The sequence below is a fragment of the Piliocolobus tephrosceles genome, chromosome 19, assembly GCF_002776525.5.
Source record: "Piliocolobus tephrosceles isolate RC106 chromosome 19, ASM277652v3, whole genome shotgun sequence".
Lineage (NCBI taxonomy): Eukaryota > Metazoa > Chordata > Mammalia > Primates > Cercopithecidae > Piliocolobus > Piliocolobus tephrosceles.
In genome coordinates this window covers 20260734-20273144 of record NC_045452.1, presented here as the reverse complement: position 1 = coordinate 20273144, position 12411 = coordinate 20260734, and the positions used below count along the sequence as shown (strand labels likewise).

At 51.8% G+C, this 12411-nt stretch overlaps 1 protein-coding gene across 2 annotated transcripts in view; it reads right to left on the bottom strand.

The window, feature by feature from the left end:
- Positions 1 to 10277, bottom strand: part of KDELR3 (KDEL endoplasmic reticulum protein retention receptor 3) — an 18616-nt gene extending 8339 nt beyond the window's left edge. For both annotated transcript variants that reach the window (XM_023222014.3, XM_023222013.1), the window contains exons 1-2: positions 10009 to 10277; positions 4165 to 4265 (exon numbers count right to left, since the gene is read on the bottom strand). In XM_023222014.3, the coding sequence (XP_023077782.1) occupies positions 4165 to 4265; positions 10009 to 10099 (192 nt within the window). In that variant the 5' untranslated portion in view covers positions 10100 to 10277. The remainder of the gene's footprint in view (positions 1 to 4164; positions 4266 to 10008) is intronic.
- Between the last annotated feature and the right edge of the window lie 2134 nt (positions 10278 to 12411).

The following is a 12411-nucleotide window of genomic DNA, read 5'->3' as shown; positions in this document are numbered from 1 at the left end:
AAAAAAAAAAAAAAAAAAAAAAACCCACAGATGCTGTCTCTTCCCTTGCCCCAAGAGCTTTTGATTTCATAGGTCTGGATGGACCTGAGAGTTTGTATTTCTTTCTTTCTTTTTTTTTTTTTTCTGAGATGGAGTCTTGCTCTGTCGCCCAGGCTGGAGTGCAGTGGTGCAATGCAATCTCGGCTCACTGCAACCTCTGCCTCCTAGATTCAAGCGATTTTCCTGCCTCAGCCTCCCAAGTAGCTGGGATTACAGGTGCCCGCCACCATGCCTGGCTAATTTTTGTATGTTTAGTTTCACCATGTTGGTCAGGCTGGTCTCGAACTCCTGACCTCATGATCCGCCCGCCTCGGCCTCCCAAAGTGCTGGGATTACAGGCGTGAGCCCGGCCTTAAAGTTTTTATTCCTTTTTTTTTTTTTTTTTGAGAGGGAGTCTGGCTCTGTCGCCCAGGCTGGAGTGCAGTGGCCGGATCTCAGCTCACTGCAAGCTCCGCTTCCCGGGGTTTATGCCATTCTCCTGCCTCAGCCTCCCAAGTAGCTGGGACTACAGGCGCCAGCCACCTCTCCCAGCTAGCTTTTTTTTTGTATTTTTTAGTAGAGACGGGGTTTCACCGTGTTAGCCAGGATGGTCTCGAACTCCTGACCTCATGATCCGCCCGTCTCGGCCTCCCAAAGTGCTGGGATTACAGGCTTGAGCCACCGCGCCCGGCCTAAACTTTGTATTTCTAACAAGTTCCCAAGTGATGCTCATGCTGCCGGAGCAGGACCACACTGGCCTAGAACACTCCTATTTGTAGTCCTACTTGGAGTTATTTCCTCGAAACAATCCTTTTTTCTCTAGAATGAGTCACACATTCTGTCACCAGAGCTCCATGTGAACATGTTCATTTTAACCCGTGATCACATGCTTTGTAAATGTCTAGGTACAAGTCCATCTCCCCTCTAAGAGAGGACTCCATGGCAGGGTCCACCTCTTAATCCTCAGCTCCTAACTCAGTCCCTGGCACAAAACAAATGCTGGAATGAGTGAAAGAGGTGATCAATTTTTCATTTCAGAAATATAGAAACTAGCCTCTTTGAGCTTCCTAGGGCTCATTCAGCTATGCCAAGGCCTGAGTCTGCTGTCTCTGCCAGGAATGCCCAAGGCTGACTTCGGCTGAGAAATGAACTAGGCAGGTGATGTTTGATACATGTGTGAACTTAAGTAGATGGTGATTTCCAGTCCTCAGATTCACATTCACTAAATCCGAATGAGTTCAACACCTCACAAGTAACAGCACTCCTTCACTCTACCAACTAGTAACAACATGCCTGAAATCCCAAAGGGATGTCTCTGATATGGAAGAGAAGGACAACCCGCTTTGGTTAAATATTTTCTAGGTGCTGTATGTTATCTCACGTGATCTCAATAGCCCTGCAAGACAGAATTCCCCCATGGAGCCCTTCTTTCTTAGAAATAAGACTCCTAGGCTGGGGGCAGTGGCTCTCGCCTGTAATCCCAGCACTTTGGGAAGGCGAGGAGGGCGGATCACAAGGTCAGGAGTTTGAGACCAGCCTGGCCAACATAGTGAAACCCCGCCTCTACTAAAAATACAAAAATTAGACAGGCATGGTGGTGCACGCCTGTAGTCCCAGCTACTCAGGAGGCTGAGGCAGGAGAATTGCTTGAACCTGGGAGGCGGAAGTTGCAATGAGCTGAGATCACGCCACTGGCACTCCAGCCTGGGCGACAGAGGGAGACTCTATCTCAAAAAAAAAAAAAAAAAGGCTGGGCGTGGTGGCTCATGCCTGTAATCTCAATACTTTGGGAGGCCAAGGTGAGCGGCTCACGAGGTCAGGAGACCATGCTGGCTAATATGGTGAAACCTCATCTTTATTAAAAATACAAAAAAAAAAAAAAAATTAGCCGGGCATGGTGGCATGCATCTGTAATCCCAGCTACTCGGGAGCTGAGGCAGGAGAATCGCTTGAACTTGGGAGGCGGAGGTTGCAGTGAGCCAAGATCATGCCACTGCACTCCAGCCTGGGCGACAGAGCTAGATTCCGTCTAAAGAAAAAAAGCCAGGCATGGTGGCAGGCACATGCCTGTAATCTACTCAGGTGGCTAAGACGTGAGAATAACTTGAACCCAGGAGGCAGAGGCTGCAGTGAGCGAAGATTTTGCCACACCGCACACCAACATGGGTGACAGAGGGAGACTCTGTCTCAAAAAAAAAAAAAAAAGGTGGGGGCTGGGTGTGGTGGCTGCAGTGGGGTGGCTCACGCCTGTAATCCCAGTACTTTGGAAGGCCAAGGTGGGCAGATCACGAGGTCAGGAGTTTGAGACCAGCCTGGCCAACATAGTGAAACCCTGTCTCTATTAAAAAAAATACAAAAAATTAGCCGGGTGTGGTGGCAGGCACCTGTAATCCCAGCTACTCAGGAGGCTGAGTTAGGAGAATTGCTTGAACCCGGGAGGCAGAGGTTGCAGTGAGCTGAGATTGCGCCACTGCACTCCAGCCTAAGCGACAGTGCAAGACTCCATCTCAACAACAAAAAAGAAGACTCCTAGTTGAGCATGAAAATTCCAGAACTTTGGGAGGCTGACACAGGCAGATCGCTTGAGCCCAGGGGTTTGAGACCAGCCTGGGCAACATGGCGAAACCTTGTCTCTACTAAAAATACAAAACAATTAGCCAGGCGTGGTGGTGCGTGCCTGTAGTCCCAGCTATTCAGGAGTCTGAGGTGGGAGGATCCCTTGAGCCTGGGAAGTTGAGGCTGCGGTGAGCCATGATCATACCACCGCACAAGAAATATGATTCCTATTACACATTATCTAATAGGAATCAACTAAAATCTACATTTTGGCTGGGCGCGGTGGCTCACACCTGTAATCCCAGCACTTTGGGAGGTCGAGGTGGGCGGACCACTTGAGGTCAGGAGTGTGAGACCAGCCTGGTCAACATGGAGAAACCCTGTCTCTCCTAAAAAGACAAAAATTAGCTGGGCGTGGTGGCAGGCGCCTGTAGTCCCAGCTACTTCAGAGGCTGAGGCACAAGGCAAGCTCCCAGCTTGAAACCAGGAAGTGGAGGTTGCAGTAAGCTGAGACTGCGCTGCTGCACTCCAGCCTGGGCAACAGGCAACAGTGAGACTCTGTCTTAAAAAAAAGAAAAAAGGTATGTCCTTTGATCTTTACACGGCTAGTTCCTTGTCACTAAGCTGTCAGCTTATATGTCATCTCTTTGAAGAAGCCCTGACCACACTCCCTAAAGTAGCTCTCTAATCCTTCTCTATCACCTAAACCATTTTTTTTTTTTTTGAGACAGGGTCTCGCTCTGTTGCCCAGACTGCAAGTGGCATGATTGTGGCTCACTGCAGCCTTGACCTGTCAGGATCAGGTGATTGTCCCACCTCAGCCTCCTCAGTAGCTGGGACCACAGATGAGCACCACTACGCCCAGCTAAATGTCTTAAATTTTTTGTAGAGGCAGGGTCTCACTACATTGCCCAGGCTGGTCTCAGACTCCTGAGCTCAAGCGGTCCTCTCGCCTCAGCCTCCCAAAGTGCTGGGATTGCAGGTGTGACCCTTTATTGAATGTTTAATATATGGCAGGGTTTTTTACATTTACATTTATTATCTCGTTTAATGTTCCCAACCAAACCCTCTGAGCTAATGGTATTGTCCTTTTATTTTATTTTATTTATTTTATTTTATTTTATTTTATTGTTTTGAGACAGAGTCTCACTCTGACGCCCAGGGTGGAATGCAGTGGTGCGATCTCGGCTCATTGCAACCTCTGCCTCCGGGTTCAAGCAATTCTCCTGCCTCAGCCTCCCGAGTAGCTAGGACTACAGGCATGTGCCACCACACCCGGCTAATTTTTTGTATTTTCAGTAGAGACAGGGTTTCACTATGTTAGCCAGGATGGTCTCCATCCACCCAACTCGGCCTCCCGAAGTGCTGGGATTACAGGCATGAGCCACCGTGCCCGGCTCTGTCTTCATTTTTGCATGAGGACACTGACATACAAAGAGGCCCAAGATGAGGTCACGCAGCCACTAAGCAGCAAAGTCAGGATTCAAACCCTGGTCGACCTGGCTCCACACACTGAGTTTCCAAGCAGGCCACCTCACAGTGTGTGAGGGCTTGGTGGCCTCCCCTGACCATCATCACCCAGCCTCTCACCTTCATTACTGTGTTGTAGATGGAGATGAAGTTGGTGAACAGGTCCAGGTATCTGGTGGTGAAGACGAGAGCAAAAAGGATCTGGCTCTTCCCAGAGATGCCTGTGGCCAAGGGTAGACAGGAGACAATGAGGACACAGACTCCTAAGCCTTCCCACCCTCAAGAAGTGCACAGCCTGGAGCTGGGGAGGCCTTCAGAGTGTCCACTCCCACTCAAAGACCTCCTGTCCAGGGCACTGTCGCTCCCTAAGGGCCAGGAAACTCACCCTTCCCATCAGATCACTTGAGTCCTTGTTCCTCTCATTAAGCTGTAATCTGTCTCCCAGTCTCCAAATAAAGACACGAACACCAAGTTCCCAGTCCCCCTGCATGTGCCTGCCTGGGCTCTTGCTCTGGGGAGGATGTCGGGGGTGGTGTGAGTCGGGCTTGGTGGGGGTTGTTGAGGCTTCTCTTCACTCCACCCCCAGAGTTCCACTGACAATCCCCAAAGCTCAGTCTTAGGGAGAACAACTCACTGACTTTACAAGGTGTTAATTCACCAGGGAGACCACAGCAGGCAGAGGAGGTTCAGGCCCAGGGGAGCATTCTATTTTATTTTTCAAGCTGTAAGATTTTAAAAGCCTTTTCTTTTTTCTTTTTTTTTTTTTTTTTGAGATGGAGTCTCACTCTGTTGCCCAGGCTGGAGTGCAGTGACGTGATCTCAGCTCACCACAACCTCTGCCTCCCAGGTTCAAGCGATTCTCCTGCCTCAGCCTCCCAAGTAGCTGGGATTACAGGCTCCCACCACCACGCCTGGCTAATTTTTGAATTTTTAGTAGAGATGGAGTTTCGCCAGGTTGGCCATGGCTGGTCTGGAACTTCTGACTTCAGGTGATCTGCCCACCTTGGCCTCCCAAAGTGCTGGGATTACAGGCATGACCCACTGCGCCCGGTCAAAAAGCCTTTTTTCTAGTTATGCCTATATTTACTCTTTGCAAAACAAAAATCAGACAATATATAAAGATACAAAGACAGAAATATCCCAAAACCCTAGGTTCATCCGTCCAGATCTTTGTGAACATGTACACACATGACACCTATGTGTACACATATGATGCACATGCATGCACTGAGGTGACAAAAAAGGTTTCATAATCTCATGTGGTTTCTTCCTTTTTTATTTTTTCTTTTTAGAGACAGGGTCTTACTCTTTCTTCCAGACTGGGGTGCAGCGATGCAATCATAGCTCACTGCAGCCTCGATCTCCTGGACTCAAACAATTCTACCTCAGCTGGAAACTGCAGACACAAACCATCAGACTGGCTAATTTTGTTGCTATTATTATTATTATTATTATTATTATTGTAGAGACGGAGTTTCACTATGTTGCCCAACCTGGTCTCAAACTCCTGGGCCCGAGTGATCCTCCTACCTTGTTCTCCCAGTGTTGGAATTATAGGCGTGAGGCACCACGCCCAGTCTAAATGCTGTTTCTTGACCTACTTTGGTCTCTTTCTTTTTTTAACTTTTTATTTTGAAAGAATGTTAGATTTACAACAGAGTTGTAAAGACAATACAGAGAGTCTCATATATCCAGCTTCCTCTAATGTTAACATTGTATTTGGGCCAGGGGTGGTGGCTCATGCCTGTAATCCCAACACTTTGGAAAGCCTAGGAGGGAGGATCACCTGAGGTTGGGAGTTTGAGACCAGCCTGACCAACATGGAGAAATCCCGTCTCCACTAAAAATACAAAATTAGCTGGGCGTGGTGACGCATGCCTGTAATCCCAGCTACTTGGGAGGCTGAGGCAGGAGAATCGCTTGAACCCAGGAGGTGGAGGTTGCAGTGAGCTGAGATTGCGCCATTGCACTCCAGCCTGGGCAACAAGGGTGAAATTCTGTCTCAAAAAAAAAAAAAAAAAATCATATTTAACGACAGTACTTTATCAAAACAAAGAAATCAGCATCAGTAGAGCACTGTTGACTGAACTCCAGGCTTTATTCTGATTTCACCAGTTTTCCCACTGCCGCCCTTTTTGCATTCCTGGGTTCCGTCCAGGAATCCATGCTGCATTCTGTTGTCATTCATGCTCCTTAGTGTCCTTTGGCCACTTTTTTTTTTTTTTTTTTTGAGACAGAGTCTCACTCTGTCACCCAGGCTGGAGTGCAGTGGTGCGATCTTGGCTCACTACAACATCTGCCTCCTGGGTTTATGCCATTCTCCTGCCTTGGCTTCCCGAGTAGCTGGGATTACAGGCGCCCACCACCATGCCTGGCTAATTTTTGTGTTTTTCGTAGAGATAGGTTTTCACCATGTTGCCTAGGCTGGTCTCGAACTCCTGACCTCAAGTGATCTGCCCACCTCAGCCTCCCAAAGTGCTGGGATTACAGGTGTGAGCCACTGCACCCGGCCAGCAGTCTTGGTTATCAGATGGAAGAAACAGTATATATATAGGGTTTGGTTTAACCCATGGTTTCAGGCATCCACTGGCAGTCTTGGAACATATCCTCCGTGGATAAGAGGGAACTACTATGGTGTCTGATTCAGGTCTGGTTCCCTTGTACCCCTGAACTGTGCCTTCTCTAACCACTGCTCTGGTTCCAGACATTTGGGGTGGGAGAACATTTTTTTTTTCTTTTTTTGTGAGACAGGGTCTCACTTTGTCACCCAGGCTGGAGTACAGTGACACAATCACAGATCACTGCAGCCTCAACCTCCCCAGGCTCGGATGACTGTCCTACCTTAGCCTCCTGAGTAGCTGGGACTACAGGCAAATGCTACCATGCCCGGTTAATTTTTATATTTTTTCTAGAGACAAGATTTTTGCCATGTTGCCCAGGCTGGTCTCAAATTCCTGGGCTCAGGTGATCCTCCTGCCTCAGCTTCCCAAAGTGCTGGGATTACATGCATGAGCCACTGCACCCAGCCTGGGGGAACATTTTTTTTTTTTTTTTTTTTGAGACGGAGTCTCGCTCTGTCGCCCGGGCTGCAGTGCAGTGGCCAGATCTCAGCTCACTGCAAGGTCCGCCTCCCAGGTTTACGCCATTCTCCTGCCTCAGCCTCCCGAGTAGCTGGGACTACAGGCACCCGCCACCTCGCCCGGCTAGTTTTTTGTATTTTTTAGTAGATACGGGGTTTCACCGTGTTAGCCAGGATGGTCTCGATCTCCTGACCTCGTGATCCAGCCGTCTCGGCCTCCCAAAGTGCTGGGATTACAGGCTTGAGCCACCGCGCCCAGTGGAACATTTTTAATGAGCTAGAAGGAACACCCCTGAAGTCCCTAACATTCTGGAGAACGTGCTGGCTTGAGGGCAAGCCTGGGTCTCACATTCCTCACCTGCCAAACAGCCCCTCATGCAGAGTGACAGGACTGACGTGAGGAATACACAACGCTCAGTGAGAACCTGACTCCCTTTGGGGAGTCTGGCATGCGTGCACGTGCACTTGCCGGGGTGAGGGGGACAGTGGGGCTGGCAGTGGATAATGAACCCCACTGGGGGAGGCCATACTGACCCGAGGCCAGCTCTGGGATGGCCTGATGTTCATCTCACTGAGCCGTCACACAGATTTTGCCAGAGAAGCCCTCGGCCCCACGTAGGACAGTCTGGGAGGTAGCCCTAGTGGGGGATGCTTGGCCACCCGCATGGGCCTTCCCCTACCCCTCTTTTCTCTTCATCCTCAGCCTGCCAGGCTCCTGGGTTTCACTCACATTTTCCTTAGCGCTTTGGGAACCCTGCTGATCTTTTGTTTTGTTTTGTTTGTTTATTTGAGACAGAGTTTCTCTCTTGTTACCCAGACTGGAGTGCAATGGCATGATCTCGGCTCACTGCAGCCTCTGCCTCCCAGGTTCAAGTGATTCTCCTGCCTCAGCCTCACGAGTAGCTGGGATTACAGGCACCCGTCACCATGCCCAGCTAATTTTTTGTATTTTTAGTAGAGATGGGGTTTTGCTGTGTGCCAGGCTGGTCTTGAACTCCTGACCTCAGGTGATCCACCCGCCTTGGCCTCCCAAAGTGCTGGGATTACAGGTGTGAGCCACCGCGCCCAGCCCCCGGTGATCTTGAGCACAATAGTTTTCACACTTTTGAAAACAATCATTTCCACCAGGAAGCTGCACATGGAGACCCGGGACACAGAGGACAATGTGAGTCTAGACTGGCCAGAGTCCCTCTGGGATCCACTGAGCACAGGTGGACCCCACTGCCAGGGGCAGCCCTCACTCCCATTTGACAAATGGGAAAACAGAGTCCCAGGGTCACACAGCAAGTCAAGGAGAGGAGCAAGAGTGAAGCTCAAGTCTCTGGCCTTTGGGACTGGCTCTGTTGAGGTCACCCCAGGCCCTGCCTCCATCCAGGCACCTCACCTCTGATTTCTCTCTGCGCACACACAGGCCCATCCCTGCCACCCAGCTGCCCTTTTTTTGTTCCCATAGTATTCACTATGGCCTCTAACAAACCATGTCATTTGCTCAGTTTCCTAGGACTATTGTTTATTGATGGCTTCCTACCACTAGAAAGTCAGCTCCACCATTTGGCCGGGCATGGTGGCTCACACCTGTAACTTGAGCCCAGGAGTTCGAGACCAGCCTGGCCAATATGGCGAAACCCTGTCTCTACTAAAAATACAAAAATTAGCTGAGTGTGGTGGCAGGCATCTGTAATCCCAGCTACTCGGGAGGCTGAGGCAGGAGAATAGCTTGAACCCGGGAGGCAGATGTTGCAGTGAGTCGAGATTGCGCCACTGCACTCCAGCCTAGGGGATAGAACAAAACTCTGTCTCAAAAAAAAAAAGGTGGGTGCAGTGGCTCATACCTGTAATCCCAGCACTCTGAGAGGCCGAGGTGGGTGAATCACCTAAGGTCAGGAGTTCAAGACCAGCCTGGCCAACATGGCGAAACCCCGTCTCTACTAAAAATACAAAAATGAGCAGGGTGTGGTGGTGGGTCCCTGTAATTCCAGCTACTCAGGAGGCTGAGGCAGGAGAATCGCTTGAACTTGGGAGGTGGAGGTTGTAGTGAGCCGAGATTGCGCCACAGCACTTCAGCTTCAGGGACAAAGCAAAACTCTGTCTCAAAAAATAAAAATAAAAAATAAAAGAAAGTCAACTCCACCAGGGCTGGGCCTCTGCTGTCCGGGCTGTATTCCAGGTGCCCAGCAGTGTCTGGCAGACAGCGGCCAGGTACCAGTGTCCCCTCTTGGTTATGGTTGCTCACTCCGTTCAGGGCCCTCAGCGAAAGTGCAGGGATAGGTCAGAGCTGATTCTCCCCTCACCAGGGCCTGCTGCTCTGGGTACCCCACTCAGCATTCCTGGCCACCTCCCCTGAGGAAGAACCTGAAGAGACACCGTCTCTGTACCCGTCTCTCCAGAGACCCCAAACCCAAATGGCCTCCAGGCCTAGAACCACTTCCTCTGCACCGTACTGTTGTTCGTGTCTGCACCGACCCGCACCCTGCCAGGCGTCCCCCAGCTCTCTGTGCCTTCTCTCTCAAAGGTGGGCCGTTTCCTGAGTGCATACCAGCTTCTCCCCTCAATCCAGGGTGGAGGGAACAATGGGTGTAACTGGTGGGAGGGAGGGGTTGTGACCTCCCTCATACCCCTCCTCTTCCAACCATCAGTGACATTGCCAACCTGAGGGGGCCTCTGTGCAGGAACAAACCCACCCTCCTCCCATCATCTCGAGGGGGCCTCCTTTGATTTTATACAACTTTACATTATTTTTGGAAGTGGAGCTCTGCAAAGTTTCAAGGATCCCCATGCTGGAGTCCCCACCCTGAGCAGACACCGTGGAGCGCCCTACCCTGCACGCAGGGGCATGAGGCTGGCCAGAGAGGGGGTCCCACACCTCCCCGCCCGGCGTCCCTCACCCGTGCAGCACTTGGACCTCCAGATCTTCCCCAGCAGCAAGATCATGGCCAGGAGGTGGCTCAGGTCGCCGAGGATTCGGAACACGTTCATGGTTCGGCCCGTCGGTCGTGCGCCCGCGCCCAGCAAACTTCTAGGAAACTTTCTAGTGGGCAGGGCGGCTGCCACGTCCCCGGCCCTGGTCTCTAGGTGCCCTAGAGCCCTGCCTGCGCCTCACAGCTCCGCGTTCGCACCCGCCGTGCCGCCGCCCACACACTCTTGGCCGGGCGGTGACGTGGCCAGGGCGGCAGCCGGCGCAGGGTGGGGAGCCAGGAAGCGGCGCGGCCCGGAGTTCCCGCCTCCCGCCCATCCCAGCGCCCGGCTCCCGGGCGGGGCGGCCCGGTGACGCGGGGGTCTTCTGACCTGCGCCCGGCTGCCGTGTGCGCCGGGTGCCCGCCACGACCCATGCCGCCCATGCCCCAAGTGTCCTCTGCCTTCCCTCCGCAGAAACCGGAGGCCTGCCACCAAGCCCCTGTCTCTGCCTTAGTTTCCTCATCTGTACACAGGCCCCATAGCACTGGTGCCAGCGCTTGGCAGGAGCCAGCACGTGGAAGTGCCCTGTGGGGCGATCCCTGCTATTGTCCTCATTTTCCCAGAGCTGGAGCTCCCTCCTTGGGAGCGCGGGGTGGCGCGGGGCCAGCCGAAGTGGAGTCTCCACCTCTGTCTGTTAATTTGGATGTCCACACCGTCGGGACCCGACCTTGCTGCAGGTGGACAATGGTAATGGCACACCACTCAGCAGCGGAGTCAGACTGACCTCAGCTGCAGCCTGGCTCGGTGGGCCTTCCCCTCTCTAGGTCTCAATTTTCTCACCTGTAAAATGGGGTTGTTGTGAGTAGGAAGGAGGTCAAGCTGGTCAGGGAGAACCAGGGCCCTCATTAGTGCCTCCCTCTTCTTGGTGTTACTAGGATATTAAACAGGGACACACAGGCCAGGAGAGACCCCGGAGGGCTGAGCCGCAGGAAGGGTGGGGAGTGAAGGGCCCCCTGGTGGGAGGGAGTCCTCCCAGAGCTGTGTGGTCTGAGCAGGTCCACCACCTTCTCTGGACATAAGTCTCTGCATCTGAAAGAGTGGGCCAGGTGAGCTGAGGGCCCTTAGCCTCCCCTCCTTGACCTGAGTAAGCCCTCCTCCCACTCAGGGCCCTCATCTCTCTCTAAATAACAGACCTCCTCCTCTCACTCCCACCTCCTGCCACAGATAACCAGAGAGGCTTTTCCATGACAAATGTATTTAAATAGAGATGGGGTCTCACTATGTTGCCCAGGCTAGTCTCAAACTCTTGTGCTGAAGTCATCTGCCTGCCTCAGCCTTCCAAAGTGCTGGGATTACAGGCATAAGCCACTATGGCCAGCCCCTTTTCTGTGATAAAAATCTGTCACTCCAGTGATTTTTTCATGACCCTCTATGCCCCCTACTTTCCCTACTTTGACTCCCAGGGAAAGGCAGTCCTTTTTTTTTCCTTTTTCTTTTTTTTTTTTTTTTTTTTTTTTTTTTTGAGACAGAGTCTCACTCTGTGGCCCAGGCTGGAGTACAGTGGCACAGTCTTGGCTCACTGCAATCTCTGCCTCCCGGGTTCAGGGGATTCTCATGCCTCAGCCTCCCAGGTAGCTGGGATTACAGGCGCGTGCCACCACACCAGGCTAATTTTTGTATTTTTAGTAGAGATGGGATTTCACTGTGTTGGCCAGGCTGGTCTCGAACTCCTGACCTCAGGTGATTCGCCTGCCTCGGCCTCCCAAAGTGCTGGGATGACAGGCGTGAGCCACCGTGCCCAGCCAAGGCAGTCCTTTGAGACCCCAAATGCAGTCCAAAGACCAGTAGCATTGCTACTGTTTGTTGGGAATGCAGAATCTCAGTCTCTCCCCAGGCATTCCCGGGTGAATCAGACTCTGATGTGCACACGAATGCCCTGGGGACCTTGTTTAACTATAAAGTTCCAAAGGCACTCATCTAAACAACACTGTGAGGAAGCCCTGGCCTCATTCTCATTTTACACATGGGGAAAGCGAGGCAGGGAGGCTAAATAACTTGCTTGAGGTCACACAGACACTAAGTAGTCCTGTAGCCCAGATTCCAACACACGGTCTGCCATGATATCACTACCTTACACTGTGGGTTGCCATGGCAGGTGATGAACACCCTGTCACGAGAGGTGGGTGAGCAGCGGGTGGGAGCTCATTTGTCGGAGATTCAGCAGCGGGCCCTCCTGCCCTAGCAGGGAGGTGGTGATCATAGTAGCCATCAAGTGTTGAGCATGGGTGCCAGGCATGGGTCAGGCCTGTTACTCAGGTTCTTTCCATCAATAGGCACGCGGTTCAGTGGCCTTCAGAGACTCGCTTTGCAGGGGATGGACCTTGAGGTCCAGG